General features: G+C 36.9%; 1 protein-coding gene and 1 pseudogene across 4 annotated transcripts in view; one reads left to right on the top strand and one right to left on the bottom strand.

Moving 5' to 3' along the window:
* Window positions 1-15,089, top strand: part of Rnf19a (ring finger protein 19A, RBR E3 ubiquitin protein ligase) — a 55,008-nt gene extending 39,919 nt beyond the window's left edge. For all 4 annotated transcript variants that reach the window (XM_023699929.1, XM_023699931.1, XM_023699930.1 and 1 more), the window contains exons 4-10: window positions 3,290-3,434; window positions 4,304-4,466; window positions 6,519-6,633; window positions 7,284-7,445; window positions 9,743-9,956; window positions 11,570-11,713; window positions 12,901-15,089. In XM_023699929.1, the coding sequence (XP_023555697.1) occupies window positions 3,290-3,434; window positions 4,304-4,466; window positions 6,519-6,633; window positions 7,284-7,445; window positions 9,743-9,956; window positions 11,570-11,713; window positions 12,901-13,588 (1,631 nt within the window). In that variant the 3' untranslated portion in view covers window positions 13,589-15,089. The remainder of the gene's footprint in view (window positions 1-3,289; window positions 3,435-4,303; window positions 4,467-6,518; window positions 6,634-7,283; window positions 7,446-9,742; window positions 9,957-11,569; window positions 11,714-12,900) is intronic.
* Window positions 15,090-15,464: 375 nt separating this feature from the next.
* On the bottom strand, window positions 15,465-16,718 carry LOC111812245 (annotated as a pseudogene).
* Between the last annotated feature and the right edge of the window lie 8,537 nt (window positions 16,719-25,255).

Genomic DNA, 25,255 nt, shown 5'->3' with positions numbered 1-25,255 from the left:
TGAACTTGGCTTCTTATAGACCCAAGGAAAGAGAACATGAGCAGCTATTTGGGGCCGGAGAGATGGCTCAGTAGAATAAGCGCTTCCCTGGCAAGCGCAAGGGTCTGAGTTCAATCCCTGGTTCTGCCAAAATAAAATAAATAAATAATCTTTCTAATTACTATTACTGTGGATATCCTAGTATTGTTTCCCTTTGTCATGTTGGATTGGAAGATTCATTGCACTTTTGATAATTGATTATGTAATGGTAAGTGGTTTCTAGTCAGCCACTGAAGATAAATATGTGCTTAATCATAAGGTACATTAAATAATTTATAGTGTTTATATTTATCTTTAAAGTGTGGTGGTGTTGCATCCATATGAGACTTTCTTATAGTTACTTGGAAGCTTATGCACTTGCAGTTACATTGTTGAATGAACTATCTTTTCAGAATTTTTGTTACTGTTTTCCCCTTTTATAAAGATATATTTAATTCCCTCCACCCACCTCTGATACTACCATGCTAAAAGGGAAAGGCTATTGCCATTTGAGATAGTGTTTTATAAACTACTTTTTAATATGACAGTGGCCTATATTTTAACAGTGAAAATAAATACAGTAGTCAAAAAGAAATCTTGCCAGACACTTTAAGATATAATTGAAAAGTTTTTTTTTAATATCATGAAACTGGCATAATTAATGCCTGGGAAATGGAAGATCAGTTGACTTATTTAAATAATCCTTTACATAGTTTCGTTGAGGATTTTTGCAATATGAAACTTTTAAGAGAAATATATAATGTACACACTAAGTTCTTTCTAATTTATTTGTTTGAGGAGACAGAAGCAAACAAAACAGTCTTTTAGGGTGGGCATGGAGGCTAATACCTATAATCTCAGCACTTAGAAGGCTAAAACAGGAGGATTGCTGTGAGTTTGAGGCCATCTTGAGCTAGCTATATAGTGAGTTTTAGGCCAGCCTAAACTACATAGTGAGACCTTGTGTGAAAAACCACAAACCAAACCAAATAAAACATATCTCAACACTTGAGGGGCTCAGACAGGAGGACCACCATGAGTTAGAAACCAGCTTGGGCTACATAGTGAGATCAAGGCCAGCCTGTACTATGTAGGGAGCTCCTGTCTCAAAAAACACCACCAACAAAAACCAGCCTTTCATGGATAAGTACACAGACAATGAAATGACTGTATAAATAGATACATATCAAAAATGCATGCTTATGATGTTTACTCTCTAATGTTAGGCTTTTGTTTTTGTTTTTGTTTTTGTGGTACAAGGGATTGAACTCAGGACCCTGTACTTGCCAGGCAGGCATTATTCTACTGAGCTATCTCCCCAGCCCTCTAACATTATTATTATTATTATTTTAAATGTATTTAGTATAAGGTTTACAGGGTCTCTCTACACAGATTGGACTTGTAGTGATCCTCCTGTTTTTCAGCCTCCCAAGTGCTAGAATTCCTGGTGCACACCACCATACCCAGTCTCAATCGCCATCTCAGTGCGCCTTGGGAGTGGGGCCAACACGGCACACAGGGGATCAAACCCAGTCCATGTGTCTGGGTAAGCAGGCATTTTAGTCTGCTGAGCTGCCTAGCTGCCCCTTAACCTTAGTTATTTAAAAGGCTGTAGTAGAACTATAAGAATGAAAGGGGAGATTAGCTCTGATACCTTTTACTTTGTTCCAGAGATTGTCTGGATCAGAGCCAAACTTGGAGTCTTCATTCCCACCTCTAGTTGAGATAGCTGCTGTTGAGGGCGCTCTACCATCAGGAAGCTTATCAACATGACACATAAGCAGATAGAATTAGCATTTCTTTCATTTGATATACAAATGTTTTATTTGTTGTAGCCGGTTGTTTTTTCTTTCATGCCCTCATTGTTTGAAAATTTTAATACAGGTTTTAGGTTCTTATTTTAAATCCTAACAGATATTTTTAATTTTCATATTTCGGTAATTTAGTGTGACTATATAAAAATTTTAAGTTTACTTGAAATTGCTTGACTTGTTAAAATACTAATCGTGATCATTGACCAATTCTTAAAGTCTAGTTTTTCCCTAGAAGAGGCACTAAGGAAACCTAAATTCACTGATAAAGTACAGATTCTGTTTGGCTATAAGATTTATGGAAAGGAAAATAGAATATACCTTAATGTTTATGACGTAAGAAATTGGACAAAATTTAAATTCATTGATTAGCATTGTAGATATTGTTTTAAGCTGTATATACTGCATTTATAATTGGAAAATATAACTGGCTAGCAGTAACTGCAAAATAATCACAGGTCACTATTTAAGCAGCTGCCAGAGTTCGAAATAGTTGTATAATCTGAAATAGCTCTTTATAATTCTGTCTTTGATCCCCCCCACATAAACAAATTAAGCCCACAGCCTCCACCCTGAGTTATATCACCTGCTGCTAACACCCCCAAACGCTGCCCTTTTTGTTGTTGTTGTTTGTTTTTATTCTTATTTTGAAACAAGGTTTCATTAAGTTGCCCATGCTGGGCTCAAACTTGTGATCCTCTCGATCCTCTCGATCCTCTCGATCCTCTCGATCCTCTCGATCCTCTCGATCCTCTCGATCCTCTCGCCTCAGCCTCCCTGATTGCTGGATTACAGGCATGTGCTGCTACCGTCATCTGTCATTGGTTCCTAACGTTACATATCACTTCATTTTAAGTTAGCACCATTGTAATCATATTGCTTTACAAAGAACATATACTAGCAGCATTTGATAAATGAATAAAAAGGACATTGACAGTCAACAGCTAAGTCAAACTTAGTGGTTAGTTTCAATGTTGGACCTTATAGGGGAATTTGATTTAGTGTTCTTCTAATTGACTTCCAACCAGAATTGTGGAAAGAATTAAATTCCTAAGCTGAGACACCACTGTAGCAGTTGTTACTATCTTTTAGTGTTTGTTCATTCAAGGAATAGCATACAGAATATCTATGTTTAAATGGATGGTTAGAAAAGTTCTAGAACAGGAATTACCCATAAGAGAAGATAGCTGGGGGTGGGGGGGCAACTTTTGCATTATGGGTGTTGGTTCTCCTTTCTCTTTTTGTACTTTTGTCATTCCTGTTGTTTTATTACTATGTTTGAAAAATGTTTAGAACTTAAATTTTAAAATTAAATATATTCCCTTTCAGAAGGAAAGAAAAAAAACAGCAGGATAGAGATGTTGAGTTAATGATAAGATTCTGCTTTTGCTGCAGTTGAAAATATAGTTATTCTTAGACCAGTTTTATATACTTAACAGGTGTTTCTGTATTCCCAATAGCTGATGATATAAAGCCCTGTCCTCGATGTGCTGCTTATATAATAAAGATGAATGATGGAAGTTGCAATCACATGACATGTGCAGTCTGTGGTTGTGAGTTTTGTTGGTTATGTATGAAAGAAATTTCTGATTTACATTATCTGAGGTAAGCTTACAAAGGAAGTTATTTATATGTAAATATGATTTTTATATTGTAAGACTAACTTTGGAAAAAGTATCCTAAAGTATTTTTATACCTGGGATTATAAACCCTGCCTTTTTTGTTGTTGTCTGTTTTTATTTTTATTTTGGAACAGGGTTTCATTAAGTTGCAAATTCATTACAAGAGATGAATTTTGTTCAACTTACGTAAACTTAAGTAGTACCAAATTATTATTATTATTAGTCATTTCTAGTTTTATTTTTTTGAGGTGAGGGTCTCATTTGTTTCCCAGGCTGGCCAGGAACTCCTGAGCAGAAGGGATCTTCTTTCCACCTCCCCCTAGAGGTGTGAGCCACCACACCCAGCTTATGCTGCCATTTGGAATTAATACAAATTAAGTCAAAAATACAAAGTGTAGGTTTCCTTTTTTTGTTGTTTTATAATTGAAGTAGAATGCTAGTGTTTAATATCTTAGGTAATTATAGTAGATCAGGAATGTTTCCATTTAATTTTCTCATATATAAATTTCCTCATTTAAGCCACAGAGTGAATTTATGATACAATCAGATATAATTTTACATCTAAAAGAAGGGTAAAATAAGTATGTTTTTCATTAATGTTGTCTTAAAAATTAACTTGAGGTTTTGAAGATTATTGAGCACTAAGGGTAAATTTTGAATCTCAGATATTAGTAGTCTGTTAGTATAATTTATAGTGAATTATTTTTTAAAAGGCTCTCAAACTCACTATTCAAAGAAAGAGGGGAAGACTAAGTATGAGAAATTTCCTCTCTAAACTGTGCTTCAGTTTATTATACCAATTTATTGTGATGTTTTACAGCAATTATTTTACATTATAATTTTTCCCTTTAGTCCATCAGGGTGTACTTTCTGGGGGAAGAAACCTTGGAGCCGAAAAAAGAAAATCTTGTGGCAGCTGGGAACCCTTGTGGGTGCTCCTGTGGGAATTGCCTTAATAGCAGGCATTGCTATCCCTGCAATGATCATTGGCATTCCTGTGTATGTGGGCCGGAAGGTAAAATTTCAGACATGTTACATATTCTAAATCTTTAGCTGTGCCCCTTAGTTGTTTTTATTTTTTTTTTTGTTTGTTTTGCTTTGTTTTTATTTGTAGACAAAGATACTTTCCAGTTTTTTTCATTATAAAAAGTTACTAAGGGCCAGGGAGATTGCTCAGTAGAATAAGCCCTTCCTGGCAAGAGCAAGGGTCTGAGTTTAATCCCTGGTTCTGCCAGAAAAAGTTATTATTTTTCATAAGATAATACACTTCTGGTGTTTGACAGGCCACTGTGTTATACCTGAAAAGAAGTTTTGCTTCAAAATTATCTGAATCTGGGCTGGGAAGATGGCTCAGTGAAATTAGCACTTCCCTGGCAAGTGCAAGGGCCTGAGTCAATCCCCAGTTCCGCCAAAAAAAAAAAAAAAAAAAAAAGTTATCTGAATCTGAAAAGCAATATGTTTGCAATGTAAATCCCGACATCCCTGACATTTTTCTCATGAATATATCCTAGAAAAGTCAGGACTATGAGATTTATAAGTAAAAACTAATAACAATAAGACAATATTGTAATTACATTAATTATTGACCCTCCTATTAGTAAATACATTGCTGTGCAGATTATAACAATTTGTGTAAGTCCAAACACCAGAAATTATTTGGGACTACTGATTGTTGAATTATACTTTGTTAAATAAGCAAATGTGATAATTTATGGAGTGCTAAAAGTCTGCCATTGTCTGTTAGAATTTCAGAATTGAAAAGAACCTTCAGAAATTATCTGATCTGAACGTTGTACCTAAGTTGAATAAAGGATAGCAGTTTTTAAAAAGAGAACTGACAGATGTTTTATATACTCATTTTAACCTTGTAGCAAACTAGGTATATTAATTATAGTCTCTAATTTATGTGGTAGAATATTGAAGTTTAGAAAAGTTTATGTAACTTTTCTTCAGTTATACAGAGAAGTGGAGCTGGGTTTTGACTCGGGTGAATGTATGCTTTCATAGAGATATCTGCAGAGATACAGAGTCCTGTTTCCTGGGATTGTACAGTCAGTGTTGGAAAACAGGATTCTGATTAATGAAGTAGAAATGTTCCTTGTTTCATACATGCCTTTTGTTCTTCCCCACTTCCACTTTTCACTTTTTAATCTACTCCACAACATTGTATTTTACAGCCCCTGAATAACCACATAATCATAGGTTATTTTATTATTCTTTGTCTATAATATTGTTTGTAGATCAAGTATTTTATGTCAGATACTGTGCCTGTACACTTTGGAATCTGTTTTGAATGTGTCTTGAGACAAACAGGGAAATATGCTCTATTAATAAGTTTTAGCCCTGCTAAGATGATGCTGAGCTGTTTCCCATATTCTTATAATAGCTCACATGGTAATATTAAATTCTGTTTAATAACAGTAGCGTACAAGGGTATGACCTGTCCTTAGATAACCAATATATACTCTCCTTTTGTTCACTGTACCTTTTACTTTGAACTGCAGATGAGAATTCAGGATTTTGACTTATCTGTTGGTATTTTCCTCTTGTGTAAAAAGATCTGGGGGAAAAAATCTGTTTAGTAATATATCTGGTACCACTACTTTTTAAGGTCAGTTTTAAAAAAAGAATTGTGGAACGCTGTCATAGACAGCTGACTTTTGCCATTTGGGGAATCTTGTTTACAAAGAAACCTGTGAAATGCTGAATTTCTTAAAAATATCCTATTAAATGTCCAACACATAATTATGATGCAAATAATAGTCTTAATTTCTTTTTCATTATACTAGTCTTAAATTATTGACCCTCCTATTACTCAAGAACATTCTAGAAATTAACACAAAGTAACATCTATTAAATATTGTCTTATGAAAAAAATTAAGAAACATTTGTGAGACTAATTTCAGAATGTGTTTACAATGGTTTTATCTTGAATTAGAGCATTCAGCTATGAAAGTAAGTGAGAATTTGCTTTAAATTTCTAGCACATGTAGTCTGTTTCATCCAAATGAAATATGTACTATGTTTTCTCTGTAATACCCTGCCCCATTTTTATTTTTAATTGAAGATTCACAATCGATATGAAGGCAAGGATGTTTCAAAGCACAAGCGGAACCTGGCCATCGCAGGTGGTGTGACCTTGTCTGTAATCGTCTCTCCAGTAGTAGCTGCAGTGACTGTGGGTAAGAAAATGCTGGAAAATGAGTTATTTCAGACTTTAAGGAGTTTTGCTTTATCCTTAAAGCTTTGTATGGTTAGAAATAAGAGGGAGATACTTTATAAGTGTTGTTTAAGGACAATTTAAGTTGAGCCTGTAGAAAGTCTCTCGATAACTGTATTGGTTAAAAGTATTTTATATACATAAGAGACTGAGAGTGCTTGATAAATTTTTAGTGGCCAAGAGTCACTAATTCATACAATTCAGAGGCCTGGCACTGGAAAAAAAAAAAAAAAGAAAGTCCTGTCTACTGTCTCTGTCTCTGTCTCTGTCTCTGTCTCTGTCTCTGTCTCCTTCCCTCCTTGGTTGGCAGGCAACCATTTCCCTTTAGCCTCTCCTTAACAGCAGAAAGAGTCCCCTGGCAGGGAGGATCTCAGGGTGCCAGGGTGTTGGTAGTCTTACCTTCTCATCATCCTGGTTCTGGCAAGCAAGCATGTGTCACCTGAAAGGCTAGGAGCCTAGAATTTGTGTCCAAGAACTGGGTAAATTTACTTGTGGCAGGTGTTTCAGCCAAATCATAAGAACCCTGTCACTTTCTCCTCTATACTTTCTTTTGAAAGGGTTTTCTAAAGTTCATGTTTTCATGATTCTGTGTTTTTATGTATTCCTTTCTAGGTATTGGTGTTCCTATCATGTTAGCCTATGTCTATGGCGTTGTTCCAATTTCTCTGTGCCGAAGTGGAGGTTGTGGGGTCTCAGCAGGCAATGGAAAAGGAGTAAGAATTGAATTTGATGATGAAAATGATATAAATGTTGGTGGAACTAACACAGCTGTAGGTAAGTTCCTTAAAGAAGAAATTATGCTTATTAATTGTCTTAGTAGGGGCAGCCATAGGTAGCATGCAAGTTAGAATTTTCATTGTCTTCCTTTTATGTGACCTGACAGTCTTCATCCAGAAGAACATCAGTGAAATTAACTGTTAAGGTATCTGGATGAAAGAGGATGGAGTAATTTTTCTACCTAACTTTTAATGGGAATATAATGTCTTAAAAACCTAAACTTAAAGGATATGAAGAGTAAAGCAGTTAAGAGAAGAAATACAGATGGCCAATAAGTCAAAAATATCTTCAAACTAGTGTTAGTCAAAGAAATACAAATTAGAATAACCATGGCAATGATTAAGAAAAAGACCTTTATGAATTGCCAGCAGGTTTGAGTTAATAAGCTTTTAAAAATGTGCATGTCTATATTGCTGCAATTTTTGTTATATAAATCTGTCTTCAGAAAATAATCAGGCAAGTACATAAAATTAATGCTGCATTATTATTACTTTTCATTATCTTTAACTCAATGCCAATCAGAATTTTGTCCCTACTGCTACAGAATTTCACTCTACCATTACATTGAAATAGAGTCCTAGTGGCTTCCTGTGTACCAAATACAGTGGCCAGTTCTTGTCTTCATGGTAATATAATAGTGTACATGTGTAGTAGACCATGTCGTCCTCCTTCACTTGTCTTGTAGGAAGTCACTTCTGATCATATCTCCTACTTCTTTTCAGTCTTATTTGATGGTTTATTTTGCTGTCCTAACCTATGTTTGGTTTTTCACAGGGCTCTCAGACTTCACTAAGATTTCTACACTTACTCCCTACATAATCTCATTTATTTAAAAACACATAGAGGGCTGGGGAGATAGCTTACTGGCATAAGCACCTGCCTGGCAAGTGCAAGGTCCTGAGTTCAATCCCCAGCACCAAAAAATAATTAATTAATTACTTAAAATAAACACATTGACTAACTTCTGTATGTTCATGTTGAGGCTAGAACTCTCCCCAAAACTTCAAACATATATATCTCTCTCCCTCTTTTAGTCTGCCCTTAAATGTCAAGAATTTCAAGCTTAATTTGCTATAACCAAATTCTTTGTTCTAAAACCAGTTTTCTCATCTTCATAGAGAAGAAGTAGTTTCTCTGTTCTTTCACAAGTTAAAAAATGTTCACTTACAGTGACTTCCCTTTACTTCTTACATATCCTGTATTTAATCAGCAAATTATGCAGTGTCCCTCAATGTTTAGCTGTAATCCCAACACCTCTTACCCTCTCCACTGTGATTGCATGATTCCAAGATACTATTCTTTTCTCCACTGCAATAATCTCTTAATTGATCTATCAGTTTCCCAGCTTTCACTCACTATCACAATGTAGCCATGGTTATTTCTCAGAAACATAAGTTAGATCATCTGTTTCTTATTCTTTCCCAGTGTCTTATAACTGAATTGGGAAATCCAGAATCCTCATTGTGGCCCACAGTGCCCCACGTGGTGTGCCCTAAGTGTGTCTTAGAATCCTCTTTTCACTTTCCTCCTTCATACCACCCTTCTTGGTTTTGGAGGATGCCCAACATGTTCCTGCTGTAGCCTTTTTAACGTGCACTTCCAGAATACTCTTCCTCTAGATAATTTTTTGGTTCACTTCTTTATTTCTTTGAGTCTCCATATAAAAGTGTTACCTTATCAAAGAGGCCTTTCCTGATCACATTATATAAAATAGTTCTCTAGCATGTTTATGCACTTGTTATCACTCTCCTTTACTTACGCTTTTTTTAATAAAATAACCTCTGTCACTGTATGGTTGCATCTCCAATAAGAACTCAAATGTTGATATGAATAAGTGACTCCTTCCATACAAAGCATGTGAAAAGTACTGTGAGATAGTATTATAGATCTTATAATAGCTAGTAGACAATTGGAACTGTGCGCTCTTATCTAGAGATCAGTGTTTGACCATCCTTCTAGAGACTAAGGTCATCTTCCGATGCCATCATTATTGAAAGTTGGCATGTAGTTTCCCTCCTAAATCAACTAATTTTTCAATACTGAATATATTATAGAATTCCTAAATCTTCTGGATTAAAAGAAATAGTGACTATCAATCCTTCATCCAAATATACTTTCTGAGGTATTTCTCTTCACTCTTATCCCATAGTTACATGTCCTTGATTCTGGACATTTGTTTTTTCTGTCTTTGTATGGTTTTTATAATTTAAAAATAGCCTGTCTGAATGCATGCAAGAATTCAAGAAGAGGAAATTAATAATCTCCCATGTTTAATTTGAATTGTTTGTGTTTAGATACAACATCAGTAGCAGAAGCAAGGCACAACCCTAGCATAGGGGAGGGAAGTGTTGGTGGCCTGACTGGCAGTTTGAGTGCAAGTGGAAGCCACATGGACCGAATAGGAGCCATTCGAGACAACCTGAGCGAAACAGCGAGCACTATGGCCCTTGCCGGAGCAAGCATAACGGGGAGTCTGTCAGGAAGTGCCATGGTGAACTGTTTTAACAGGTAAGAGTCCTTGGGCTTGCCTGATTTCTACCTTGTGTTAGTATAAAATGTTAATTAGATGAGAATTTGGACATAGACCATGATGGTGATTCTAGTAACAATGTTAAAAATTTATTTCTATGCCATAGATTTTTACTGTTTGAATTTTCTGTCACAGTATACCCATTATGTGATAAAAACTTCAAATAGTATTCTGCCAATCATTCCTTGTAGGTGTCAGATTTTATATGATAAATTAGTTGATGCTAGAGCTGCTTCAGTATTAGTTGATCTAGACCTTCCTTCTGAAGATATCAACACCTAGATATTAGGAGATGAGATTTTGAAGGAAGTCTGGGAGAAAATGGAGTCAGGACATCAAGGGATGCAGGAACTGGGGCCATACCAGTTGGCCTGTGTCCTGAGGTATGAATTGTCACTTCTCACCAAATCTTAGCAACAGCCATATAGATTAAGTAGGAGAAATTAACATGTTCTCATCTTCCCGTGTTTCTTCCTTGATTCACATTCCTTGTTTGTTACCCTTGTTTTTTAAAGAAGAGGAGAGTATATGAATTCAAAGATAATTAGTTGATAGTTTGCATTTGAACAGAAACTCTTAATTTTAGTGGCATATATTTTATTTAAAAATAAGTCAGGGCCAGGGAGATGGCTCAGTAGGATAAGCGTTTGACTGGCAAACGCAAGGATCTGAGTTAAATCCCTGGTTCCGCAAAATAAATAAATAGATAGATAGATAGATAGATAGATAGATAGATAGATAGATGTGGACTGGGGATTTAACTCAGTTGTACAGCACTTGCCTAGCATTTACACTTTCTGGGTTTGATCCCAAGCACTACAAAAGTATGTAAAATAAAAAGTCATTATTTATAGAACCGCTTTTATTTATTTATTTATTTATCTATTTTTTAATGAATTTAGGACAGGATGTAGAGGGTGTACAGGGTGTTCAGGATCTCACTATTTAGATCGGACTCGAAGTGATTTTCCTGTTTTCAGCCTCCCAGGCACTGGGAATGCAGGCTCTCCCCAGCACGCCCAGTCTCAGTAATGGTCTCAGCGCACCCCGGGTGCGGGGCCCGCACAGCATTCCGGAAGTCGAACCCTGGTCCCTGTACCTACCTAAGCAGGCACTGTAGTCGGCTGAGTTACCTGGTCAGCCCTAGAACCAGTTTTATTATAGGATGATTTTGATTTACTGATCTGTCATGTTTAATGGTTGATAATGTATTCTGACTGTTTTGCACTGAAACATGATAAAATACCACATCCTGAGTAAAGAATAATGGCTCATATTTGAGTTAAAATCTTTGCATCCTTTTTGTGTTGTTTTGTTACTACCTTACCTGGCAAACAGCTGCTAATTTTTCCTATTCCATTTGATGACTGGTACTGTCCAGGGTACTAGAGTAGAACTTGAATAATCAAGTCAGAAAATACTGAAAAAAAATAGTTTTTAAAATAGCTTATTACACCTGACTTCAATCCCCAGTACCACAAAAAAGCAAAGCTTATTACCAGAGTTTTTAAGTGCAGTACTTGGGACTGCATCTTGCAGTAGTGGTGAATTAACATCGTTGTGGCTTTCTCCTGATCCCCGTCTCCTTCAGGTTGGAAGTACAAGCAGATGTACAGAAAGAACGGTGCAGTCTAAGTGGAGAGTCTGGCACAGTCAGCCTGGGAACAGCTAGTGATAATGCCAGCACCAAAGCAATGGCGGGATCCATTCTGAATTCCTATATCCCATTGGACAAGTAAGGAAAACTGTGTTGCAAAGTGAAAAGTATTTTAAAGTAAATTGTAAAGGAATTATTCTTCTCTTTGGGTGAAATTACCAGTGAATAATGATGACAAACTTAAATTCTTTAGGAAAATGGTGAAATCCACAAGGTCGGCAAATCCATAGAGACAGAAAGTGGATTTGTGGTTGCCAGGAGCTGGGAGGAGGGCAGAATGGAAAGTGATTGCTAATGGGTACAAGATTTTCTTTGGAGAGCAATAAAATTGTTCTGAAGTTAGAGCATGATGGTTACATAACTCTTAAACTAGAAACCATGGAATTGTGTACTTTAGGCACATAATGTTGTTTAAATTATATCTCAGTAAGGCTGTTCTTAAAATAATGAGGATGCCAGAGAGATACTCAGTGGCTAAAGTGCCTGTCTGCAAGCACAAGGTCCTGAGTTCAATCCACAGTACCAAAAAAGTCTTGGTATTGTATCTTAATTATGAAAAAACGAGGAGTAGCAAAATACCTCTAATAGCATGAGCAATCATTGTTATATACTAGTATTAAGAATTGAAGCATTGTAAAGATACTCCTCATCTCAAGCATAGTACTTTTTATTTTAGTAGGTTTTGTCCTATGTTAATGTATCCTGACAGTTTGTATATATATTCTTGGGTTTTTCATACAAAAACTCCTTACCAGCCAGGCTGCAGGTGGACACTTGTAACCTCAGCTAGTAGGGAGGTTGTGGTAGAAGGATCTCACATTCTGTGCTAGCCAAGCTAAGATCCTGTCTTCAAAAATATAACGGGGGAAGGGCCGGCCAGATAACTTAGCGGAGTAAAGCATCTGCGTAGGAGAGCACAGTGGTGAGGGTTCGATCCCCAGTGTGCTGTGCCGACCCTGCCCCCACACTGCACTGAGCCCTCGATTGAGACTGGGTGTGGTGGTGTGCGCCTGTAATCCCAGCACTTGAGAGGAAGCTGAAAACAGGAGAATCACTACAAGTCTGATCTGCGTAGTGAAACTCTGTAGACCCTGTAGTATATACATTTACATATATAAATATAAGGATGTAGGATGTAATTTGTACAGCAGTTGGTTAGTATGGAAGAGATGCAGTATTGCAAAAACCTCTTCACCTTTCTTGTCATCTGAATAAAAATAAAAGGAGGCCAGACATTGTTTATATTTGTTACTTTTCTCTTCCAGAGAAGGCAACAGTTTGGAGGTGCAAGTAGATATCGAATCAAAGCCATCCAAGTTCAGGCACAACAGTGGAAGCAGTAGTGTGGACGATGGCAGTGCCACTAGGAGCCATGCTTGTTCATCCAGTGGCTTGCCTGAAGGTAAATCTAGTGCCACCAAGTGGTCCAAGGAAGCAACAGCAGGAAAAAAATCAAAAAGTGGTAAATTGAGGAAAAAAAGTAATATGAAGATAAACGAGACCAGAGAGGACATGGATGCACAGTTATTAGAACAACAGAGCACGAACTCAAGTGAATTTGAGGCTCCATCCCTCAGTGACAGTATGCCATCTGTAGCAGATTCCCACTCTAGTCATTTTTCTGAATTTAGTTGTTCTGATCTAGAAAGCATGAAAACTTCTTGCAGCCATGGTTCCAGTGATTATCATACCCGCTTTGCTACTGTTAACATTCTTCCTGAGGTAGAAAACGACCGCTTGGAAAATTCCCCTCATCAATGTAGCATTTCTCTGCTCACTAAAACTGCGTCATGTTCAGAAGTTCCACAGCCAAGTCATGTTGCTGAAGAACATGGTAACAATGGAATAAAACCTAATGGTGATTTGTATTTTGGTGATGCACTAAAAGAAACAAATAATAATCACTCACATCAGACATTGGAATTAAAAGTTGCAATTCAGACTGAAATTTAGGCCCACAAATGCTGCAAAAGTAATTACCACTGAACAAGCTTGTATGGAGCTGGTTGAACTATATGTGACTAAGATTTCAAGTTACCAGCAAACACCATTATCATAATCATAATGCAGATATGTTTTCTGTGTTCAGCGAAACTGTGTTTCATGTGGATCTTAATTACCAAACTATGAAATGAAGGCTTTAAAAGTACATTATTAGAAGAGTAATCTTAAGAGTAAAGCATGTTTTGTGTGCTTGTCACAAAACATTGCTTGATGCACATAACTGTGTATTTAGATAGAAATTTGGCTTAATTTATAATCAGTATAAAATACTAATGCAGTTCTAAGCATTCTTATGAAGAAAACTTGAGGCTTAGGGAAAAGTGGTTAGTGACATTTTTTTTGAAACCACTAAAGGAATATGTTTAAAAGAATGTATCGGGTTACTCTCAGTATATGATACTCTCAGTAACATTTCTATTCATAACTGGACTAAAATTTTATTTTTTTTTTCTTTGTATGCAATGTGGATACATAATGCTTAATGCAGCCCTTTTGTAGCCATTGAATACTTAGACACATTGAGCAAGATTGTGGCAGTTTTTGCACAACTTTGAAATAGAAATACCTGGTACTGTTATTTATCTTGAACATTGTTGATGCCATTTTAGAAGAAAAATGTAAAAGTAGGTAATTAGGTGTAATGACAACAAATAAGATATGTAAAACTGCAAAATAAAATCGTATTCGGTTGTATTACCAAAACAAGTCACCCCTCACTAAGGGGAAATTTGTACCCTCTTGATTCTTGGTGCCTTTGGGATAGACTGAGTTTTAAGGGCCTACTCATGTGAAGATTTTTCTGTATTGTTATCCATATTGTCCTCTCTAATCACCTTGGATTATATAGAAAAATACAGGCCATAGATAAAATGAATGTGATTAATAACAATGCTGAAGAAGTATTAGCCTACCAAAGACACACTCAGGCTTTAGTGAAAAACTTCACATAACCTCAGTTTTTAACACATTTGTATCTTTTCCAACCATGAAATCAAAGCGTGGTACAGAGACTGTACCAAGTACAAAAGCTCTGTGTATGGTTGGCTTTACATACTTTTGATTTGTTTATGGAAGGTGTTCAGCTGACATAAGCAGAAGTTGGCCAAAATACTGCCTGTACTGTTAACTTCCTGTATAATTCACTGTTAAATAAAGCAGTTTAACCTCATTAATAACAGTTAAAATGCTCCAATTCTATGTGTTCCTTTAAGTATTACCATTATGGTGCTACTGAGCGTTTCCTTTTGAAAAAAAGAAACATGTCATGGGCTGCAAATCTTCCATCACTTTTCCTCACCAGGTCCATTAATATGCTTATAACACTAGTGCCAGGACTTTTATTTGATAATGCTTATTATGGTATTTGTATATTTGTTTGCATTCCAGTTTTGTTCAGTAATGAGTGTTAAACTACATACATGAAATAAATGTAAATACTGATGTATTGCTACTTTTTTGTGTGCACAAATGTTTTTATAAAAACAGTGTTTGTTGTAGTGAGATAATATTTGCAAATACTACAAGCTACTGAGATGACTCTGCTCCTTGGTCTCAGCCCAAATGGGAAGACACTTGCTAAACTTTGCAGAAATGTTAGAAACTATCCTTTCTTCATGTCTAAGTCCTGCTTTCCTCCGAAGGAAAATGTTTTACATCAGCATAATTTCAGTTTTAAAACTTAGTTGAATTTGAGTAAATAGATCTGTCACTAAATTGGAAAAAAATAGGTCAGTATTGTAAATTCCCATCTTAGAAAAGTAAAAAGACTTTTTTTAAAAAAAAAAAAAAGAGAAACAATATTTTCATAAAATAAAAGCCAAATTACCAAATTACAGCTAAATCCAAGCTTTTGATTTTAAACAGCCAAATCAGTTCAAGGCTCTGTCTGAACAAATCTCAGTCTTTCCCACAACATGCTCCTGCGAATCCTTGAAATACTCAAGTTAAGATACTGAATAGAGATAGTTTTTCATGTTTGTTTCTTATAAGTCTCAAGCATCCAATATCTAGTATTTTCACTTCTGGATAAGAGAAAAAGCATTTTGATCCATCAATTTATCCACTTGCTCCTGAAGTACATTAACCAATTCTACTTGTACAAAGACATGGCATCAGTATCTTGAATGATGACTTTTTTCCATAGGGCATTAGACTGATCCAAGCACAGCAGACACGTTCATGGCAGGATCACATCTGTAAGCACTCCTTTCAAAACGTTGACCATCTTTTCCCAGACAGGAGGTGCAGGTGTCTTCACGAATATACACCTCCAGCCACACGTGCTAAGTGCCTTTGTGTGACCGACATTCCGAAAGGTTAAAAATATCTTAAAAGACCAAGAGAATCAGTTAGCAAAATTAAATTATGAAACTGGGGTCATTAAAAGTTCAAGCAAATAGTAATCTATTATAGCCCCTATGAAATACGTACATTGTTTTGTTTTCCTGAACTGTCTTCTTGACATTTCTTTAAAAGTCTAGAGAGTAGATTTAGAAAGCAAAATGACTTGGGAGAAATAACAGCCAAAGTTGTGTCGTATGGAAAGCCATTGCATTCACTTTATAACCCCAGCCCTGGTTCTGTTCAGACCCCAACCAGGAATATCTCATTCTCACCTTAAAACTGATCTAGACTTTTCAGCTGGCTTCAAAAGTTCCTGCATCTCTGGGTCTTTCAGATTAATTTAAGACAGTTAATGTAAGGACCAAGCTACATTCTCCTGGAGCTAAATCTGGGCTGTCCAGAGCAAGAGAACACCTTGAGTATGCAAGACAAACCTCAGGTCACAAGAGATCTTTCTAAAACCCTGTCTCCTTTGCTGTCTTTAAGGCCTTGAGGAAAAATCACAAGGTAGTGAAGAACACAAGACTCAACAAGATTCTGATAGTATACCATATTGTACTAGTTTAACTGATTTTCTTAAATGTACATATTCCCAGCTTCAGACCACCGACTCAGCTTTTTATGTTATTTGCATAGTTCATCACTCTTATTTATTCTGGAAGTGGAGTTAATTTGCAAATACTAACTTTCATAGCATATCGTCTAGTTAAAAATATTGACTTGGGTCTGGGGAGACAGCTTGGTGGTCTCAGTCCTGCCTGGCAAGCACAAGGACTTGGGCTCAATCCCTGGCACCACATGCTGTGCTGGCCACTGAATCCAGGTGTGGTGGGGCATGCCTGTAATCCCAGCGCTCGGCAGTTGAAACAGGAGGATCACTATGAGCCTGAAAAGCATAGAATGACGCTGTATAAAATACAGAAAGATTTTTTTTAAATTTAAATATATAGACTTGGATCACCAAACAATGAAGTGTATTGAAAACTATTAGAGCTAATCTTTCCTACATGATATAGGCAGATTAACAACCCCTGTTCCATAGATTTTTTTTTTTTGTCCTTTCATTCAGAGGTTATTCAATATTCTCAAGACTACATTTTTGTATGGTTTCCCTTAATGGATTTGTTCTTTGATTTCCTTTATTTAAGTGTAAGATATTAAAAGTTAGTGTTGGGGCCAGGGAGATGGCTCAGTGGAATAAGCACTTCTCTGGCAAGTGCAAGGGCCTGAGTTCAATCCCTGGTTCTGCAAAAAAAAGTTAGTGTTAACTGGACACGATGGTATATCCCTGTAATCCCAACACTCAAGAGGCTGAAGCAGAATTGCTGAGTTGGAGTACAGCCTGGGCTACAAAAGTGAGTTCAAATCTGACCTGAACTACATAGGAGACGCTGTCTCAAAAAACCCCAACAATAAAAGTGTTTACAGTGCTAAGTTATGGAGTTACATTATTTGTGTAACCATTGTTTGGTAGATGAATAATGAGTCTGCAAACTTGGTTCTAATTGAATCACTACATGAGCTTCATATACTACTGAAAATTTTTGTGATTTCTAACCATTCGGCAGAGTAAGAAGATCCTGGAAGTATAATATGGCATCAGCTATTCTAGCTTTAGAGAGCTTATACTTAAGAGAAAGAAAAAAATAATATATATAGTACCTTGGTTCACAAACTTAAATTTGTTCTACAGTTGGGAAAGAGAGCCACAGTTGTGTTTGTCACCCAGTACAGTTTGCGAAAACCACACCCAAACAAGCCCAAATTTTGCCAAATGGTTCTATTTACAAATCGTTGGCAAATAAAAGCGTTCCAAGGCAACCTAGCACTGTACATACAGTACACATCACTCAATGGTGTCACACGATGGCGGCTATGAAAAATGAGGTGGCGAGAAGTGAAGTCGGTGAAGCTTATTGGGCAGTAATGCTGCTCATTTTATACAGAGCACCAAAGCCTGTGCTTAGAGGACATTTGCATGAAGAAGAAAAGGAAGGTAGAAAGGGACCCACAGACATGCCTGGTGAGGAACCCTTTCAGAAACAACTGGTGTCAATACACGATGTAGACAGTTAACTTGGCACTTCATATTTAATAGGTAAGTTTTCTTGAGAAATGTCTTGACTTGGCACTTGAGGTTTCCATAAACCTCTCAGAATTTCTAACTTCAAGTTCCACTAATTTTGACTGGGATTCCATTGTCTCTGGAGAAGTCTTAATAACTTTTGTAAAATTTTATTTTCTTATAGAATGTCATTTCCTGTTTGTTACTAATGGTATATAGAAATACCATTGATAACTATAATAATTTTGTATCTGGGGAAATCTTACCTTATTTTAGGTTTTATCTCCAGGTTCTTTGGCATATCTATACCATTATCATTTATGAATACAGTACTTACTTGAAGAACCCTTACTATTCCTATTTTTACAGATGGAGTAAAGGCACAGAGATACTAAGTACTTTGCTTGGAGTTGCATAGCTGGTAAGTGGCAGGACTGAGATTCAGGTGGTTTTGCTTCCTCCTCCTTAGGTGGTCACATCATTTGTTTTTCTGACTCATCACACTGGCTAGGACTTACACGATATAGTACGGAATAGATCTGTAGAGTCATTACCGATGTGTTCATTTGAAAACCTTTTATCTATTTCAACCACTGTGATATTTGCTATAGATAATAATATAGGCACCCTTTATGTTCAGTAAAATTTCTTCTAACCCTCTTTTCCTAAGAACTCTTACCTTGGTAAATAATATTGTTTTAATCAACCAAGGGAGGGTGGCATCTGTCATGTAACTGTGATTCATTTAATATATTCTGTGATAAGATTAGTATTTCAAATGTTAACCAGGGACAGGATCTGGAATCGGGATGTGTAAGACTGTAATTAAGGTTGCTAGGACTGTTTGATAGAAATTGTTGTTAAGTCTGTCAAGTTTTGAATTGTTCGTTTTTTAAACCATGGAAAGCCAGTTTTTTAGAATTATTGAGCGGTTTGTTTGCTCTGTATAATATGAGCAATAGGAAATAGCAGGCTCTTTTCTAAAACTTTAGTAATTGTAGACTATGTGGGCGGCCTGATGACAGGGTAGCAATATATTCCTGCTTTCATTTTTTCCCCCTTTTCTCTCCAGCCTTTATCCTAAATAGCATTGGAACACTGATTTCTGCTGACTTTTGTCCTGTGTGGACATAAAGCTTAGATACTGCACTTACTGTGTGTACCAAGTACTTTCAAATTCTTTATCTTGAATTCAAGGTACTAGGAAAACAGAAATCTTGAGGGCAGGGATCTTGTCTTTTCTTTAGAAGAGGAAGTTATGCATAAACTTGCTATGATAGGACAAAAGAAGCAAAGGAGAAGAAGATACTTGTGACTTAAGAGTTGGTGACTGGTCTCTTAATATTAGATAGTATATTATTTGGAACCACAGGGCTTCATATCAAATACAGTATGGTTTTAAATGTTTTAAATATGTGATAGCCATTGGAACAGTTTTTCAGGATTGATATAACCAAGGCATTTTAACTTGGCGTTTTTTTTGGGGGGGTTATCCTTTTGCTTGTTTACAGTAAATGTAATACTCAGCCAGGCATGGAGGTACATGCCTGTAATTACAGCACTCAGTAGGCTGAGGCAGGAGCATTGCCGTGGGTTTGAGGCCAGCCTGTGCTATAAAGTAAGCTCAAGACCAGCCTGAATTGCAGTGAAACCCTGTCTCAGAAAAGATCAAAAAAAAAAAAAAAAAAAAAAAAAAAAAAAGTAATACTCTTAGGTGGATAAAAAAAATCATGGTTGCTTTAGAGGTGACATGAATTGATAAACTAAAAATTTAAAGAAAATGTGTTCCACAGAAGAATTCGTTTGTCCCCTTTTTTTCCTTTCCCCTTTTTCTCTGTTCTCCCCTTTCTCTTCTGTCCATTTCCCCACAGTAAATTCCCCAGTAGCCAGTGCAGATGACCAAGTTTGTAGAAAGCCATAGTTTTTTCCATGTTCACACAGTTAAACACAGTGGTTTTGTACACTGGTTAATTTACATACTGTTAATCATTTACTTGGTGTTTGCTTTTTGTTTAGCTTTTTCCTCACAACAAAACACAAGAAACATCCTAATACATCAAGTCCTTATTTTCTGGCACTTTTAATTACAGGTGATAGATTAATCAGTTGGCTAAGATAGAATACATGTATTTGAAATTTTAATAAGTTTACCCGGTCTGTTGGGGGCTGGGGATACAGCTCAGTGGCATAAGCACCTGCCTGGCAAGTGCAAGGTCCCGAGTTCGATCCCCAGTACTGCAGGAAAAAAAAGGTTATGAGGTCTCTTCCCCAAAAGGCTGTCACAATTAATTAATCTTATAGTGTGAGTCCTTATTCCTGTTAATCAACAGTAGATATCATTAAAGCTTTATACTTTTTGTGACTTATGTATAAAGCAGTATCTATTCCCTGATTTTACATTTTCTTGACCAGTAAATTTGTACAACTTTTCATGTTTTGATTTTTTTTGGGGGAGGTGGAGCATTTGAATTTGTTGCTCACTAATTGCTTATCATATCCTTTTAGCTATTTTTTGTTTGGTTTTATCCTTGTCATTTTGAAAGAGATCTTTATAAATTAGAACTGTAAACAGCTTGACTCTTGTTATATCGTTCTTCAGAGCTATCATTTGACTTTATTAGCAGCTGGATTGTTGTGTTAGGGTTTTTTTTGTCTATTTTGTTGTTAAATTTAACTTTATTCTGAAATATTTGGGGTTTATAGAAAACTTGCAAAGATATTTCAGAATTCCCATATACTCTTCAGGCTATATTGTTAAGGTATCCAGTTTTAACATTCACCTAGTCAGATAAGGTCTCCGGTCCTAAGTTGTACTTGTTCACCTAGATTTCTTAAGAGATTTTGATTTAAGCTTTTATATTTTATTTAATCTGTCTTAAATTTATCTTGGCATTTACTATAATATTGAGGTCCAATTTTATTTTCTCCCAGATGAAAATGTGCTCTTTTTTTTTTTTTTTTTTTTTTTTGCGGAACTGGGAATTGAACTCAGGCCCTTGCACTTGCCAGGGAAGCACTTATTCCACTGAGCCATCTCCCTGACCCCAAAAACATGTTTTTTGATGGCCCTATTAAATAATTTTTCATTTCCCACTGACATATACCCTCATAGCTAGAGTCTATTTCTAGATGTGTACTTCAAAGCCTGTTATACTTTTGAGATTTCATCCATCTGTATATACACTTGAGAAAGTGGACAGCTTAACAATACTGAGTCTTCAGTGAATTCAGTACATCTATCCTTGTATTTAGTTCCTTAATTTCAGGAATGCTTTATAGTTTTCAGTGTACAGGGTTTTTTTTTTTTTTTTTTAATTTCAAGTCTTGATTGTCTGTTACAAGTATGTGAGGTATAACCGATTTTGCATATTGATTTTGGATGCTGTGATTTTGTAAGTCACACTAACTCTAGTAAGAAATTTTAATTCCTTTTTTTGTTCCCTTTCCATCTCTTGATTCCCTTCCTGTTTGAAAAAGATCTGCCTCCCTAATCCTATCATCTCTCATTTTGCTCTTTATTTATAATTTGAGTTTCTCATGTAAGAAATCCATAAATATTTAAACTCGTGTATCAGATTTATTTCATTGAACATTATGATCTTAAGGTATATCTATTTTCCTATAAACAACCAAGTTATCCTTGTAGCAGAGTACTACACAATTGGATATAAATACCACATTTTCTTTATCCCCTCATCTGTTGATGGGTAATGCGTGCTGCTTCCATGATGTAGCTATTATGAATTATGCTGCTCTAAACATGGGGATGCTTATATCACTTTAACAGGATGTCTTGTAACTCTTTCAAGAAGATACCTACAAGGGGAATAGCTGAGTCAAATGAAATTTCTGGTTTTGGACTGGCCAGATAGCTCAGCGGACTAAAGTGCCTGCTTAGGCAGGCGCAGGGACCAGTTTGATCTGCTGCGAGCATTCCCCCCGGGGCACGCTGAGACTGCGCTGAGACACGTGGTGGTGTGTGCTTGTAATCCCAGCACTTGGGAGGCTGAAAACAGGAGGACCACTACGAGTCTGATCTGTGTAGTGAGACCCTGTAGTGAATTTTTAAAAAATTCTAGTTTTAATTTTTTGGAGCATCTTCACAGTGGCCCACCAAATGTAAGAGTTCCTTTTTCCAGCCATACATTTGTTATTAGATTTCTTCACCATAGCTCTTCTTTCTGAAATAGGTTAGAATCTCAGTGTTTCAATTTTTATTTCTCTAATGGTCACTGATACTGAGTATCATGTATTTATTGATTAGCCATTGGTACTGCTTCTGTGAAGTGTCTGTTCATTTCAGTGTCTATATGTTGACTGAGTCTTTTATTTGGGGTGGTCTAATTTTTGAGTCTGAAGAATAGCTGGAAAATTTTTTTCCCCATTCTGTAGGTTTTCTTTTCACTCTTACACCTGTTTCTTTTGTTGATTTTCAGTACTATTTCCTGTGCAACTGGGGTTCTGTTCAGAAATTTCTTGGCTAACTTGTGACTTCACTTGTGATTTCTGTTTTAACATTTATTTCTCCAATCTACTTTAATATAGTTTAGCACATGGTGGGAGTTATGGGTCTAGATTCAATATTCTACCTGTGGGTAACCAGTTTACTTAACACCATTTATTAAAGAAGGTATCTTTCCTCCTATTTACATTTTATCTCTGGATTTGTCCATTCAGGACGTTTCATATAAATGGAATCATAAAATGTAGCCTTAACACTTTAATGGATCATCAACAGAGCACCACTGTCACTTCACTCTCTTAATGGCTGACTGTTCTTACTGTGTGGCCATAACCTACTTTTGCTTATGTGCTCATTCATTGGTTGATGGACATTTGTTTCTTCTTTGAGGCTATTATAAATAAAGCTGCTATGAATGCATTTAAGTTTTCTGTATGAACATAGGTTTTGTTTTGCGGGTGCAACATTTGAGAGATTTGGAATTGTTAGATCCAACAAATAGAACAAAGGGCAGCTGTGTTTACCTTTTGAGGAACTGTCTTCCAAGGCAACCACACCATTTTATATTCCTGTCTGTACTATACATGCTTTCCAGTTTCTCTCTATTCTTAGCAGTACTCTTTATTGTCTTTTTTTTTTCAATTTTATACTCCTATTTTTTTTAAGGTATTTAGTACAGGGTCTACAGGGTCTCACTGTGTGGATCGGACTTGTAGTGATTCTCTTATTTTCAGCCACCAAAGAGCTGGGATTACAGGCGCGTACCACCACGCCCAGTCTGTCTCCATCTTAGCGGGCCCTGGGGTAGCGCCTGCACAGCATGCCTGGGATCACACCCTGGTCCCTGAGCCTGCCTAAGCAGGCACTTTAGTCCGTTGAACTATCTGGACAGCCCTTTCTTTATTGTCTTTTACAATAGCCATTCTAACAAAATATATACCTTTGTTTTGGTATATATATGAGTTAGGATTAAGGTTGTATTCACTGAAATAGTCTCTCCAACATGTTTTCATCATATTCTTTTTTTTTTTTTTTTTTTGGAACCGGGGATTGAGCTCAGGCCCTTGTGCTTGCCAGGGAAGCAGTTATTCTACTGAGCCATCTCCCCCAACCTACTGTTAATCACAGCAACTAGTTGTTCCTATTTTACAGGTAAGATACAGACATAAAAGAGTTCAAACAGTGGAAAATAAGATTAAATTTTCAGCTCATTTTGATATAACTCTGGGCTTATCCTAAGATTTTTAAAACCCTGTGAAGAGAGTGGAGCATGGTGGTACATGCCTATAACCCCAGCTCTGGGGAGGCAGGAGGATCAGTGCAAGTTCAAACTAGCCTGTGCTACATAGTGAGTTCAAGGCTGGCCTGAACTATTATATAGCATAACTCTAAAGAAAGGTAGAAAATCAAACCCAAGTTGTTTTGGAAGCTTCCAGTCTGGCTTCTGCCTGCTGTAGTGCTGTCTTCCTGCAGTGATCATGGGTGAGACTTTCTTGGGCTCAGAATACCAGAGATTCTGCAGGAGGCCATTTAGTCTTCCTGAGCTCGCTTTTCTCATCAACCTGAGACTATTTCAAAAGCTTGCATAGATTTTTCAAAACATTTCTTAACCAACTCAAAAAGATCCATTTAACCCCTGTGACCCTTGGACATTTCACTGATACTTTTTTCCCAGTAGAGATTCTTGCAGTGTGTGTTATTGCTTAGGATTTTTCCCCCAAATTTGTCATAAGTTAATTGAAGGCAGGAGTTAACATGCCCAGTGCTTCATTCAGAAGGTAACCCATTCAGCCCACGTACAGACGTTAGTCGCTGTACACTCCAGCTTGTTGGCCAGTAGGCCATGAGTTCCAGTCTGCTGAAGAGTCACAAACGCTCTATTCAGGTTCCTGGACTCAAGATTCCCAAATGACTCTGCAAACATTCCAAGAATGACTGTTGGAGAAATAGAGCACCGTCACAAATGTCTCTTAATAGAAACTTGTAATCTGAACTCTGGAAACGAGTGCTTTTTAAAGCAGACTATCCTCTAGATGCATTCATTCAGCAAACATTTGCTAAGCACCCTCCAGCTTGTGCCCAGGCTCTGCACATACAGCAGTTAGTGTGCTGGCTCACCCTTGAAACAGTGACAAATCGGCAAAGGAAGATCTTGCTGTAAACAGTGTGGGGCTCAGCCTGTGGATGCTCTCTTAGCTGTTGTAACCTGACCGGCTTCCAGCAGATGGCGCCAGAGCTCAAGGGCCAGCCGAGTAGCTAGCTAAGTGCTTCCACGGGGGCTCCTTAATGCGCTGGCTCTCATTCTCCGGGATAAATATAAAGGTGTCTGCAGTATTTGAAGAGTTTTCTTACCCTTTTTTAACAACATGGCAGCTGGTGATCACTACATGGAGAGGAAGGAGACGATCATCACCCACTGCGGAGCAGTGGGGACAGGTCTCAAGGCGGTGCCAAAAGCATCACTGTGACTGCCTGTGAGCACCACAGCGTACTCCACACACTCGGCCACATAACCTATGAGACCTCCGTGGGCTGGGGGGCACAGGCCCATCGTTTACTGTTATAAAATGTAGTGAAACAAAAAAGGACAAGCCTACAGTCGATTTTCACTCACAGTTTGAAAGAAAAAAAAATGGTAATTTGAAAAGTTACCATTTACACTATGTTACCTTTTACATGATAATTATGAAATTATTCTGTAATTATAAAAGATAATGAGAGACCCAGTCCTAGCCCAGGTCCGGTG

This window comes from Octodon degus, unplaced genomic scaffold, assembly GCF_000260255.1.
Source record: "Octodon degus isolate 3935 unplaced genomic scaffold, OctDeg1.0 scaffold00118, whole genome shotgun sequence".
Classification (NCBI taxonomy): domain Eukaryota; kingdom Metazoa; phylum Chordata; class Mammalia; order Rodentia; family Octodontidae; genus Octodon; species Octodon degus.
The sequence above is the reverse complement of the archived record's forward strand: the minus strand, read 5'-3'. Positions and strand labels throughout refer to the sequence as shown.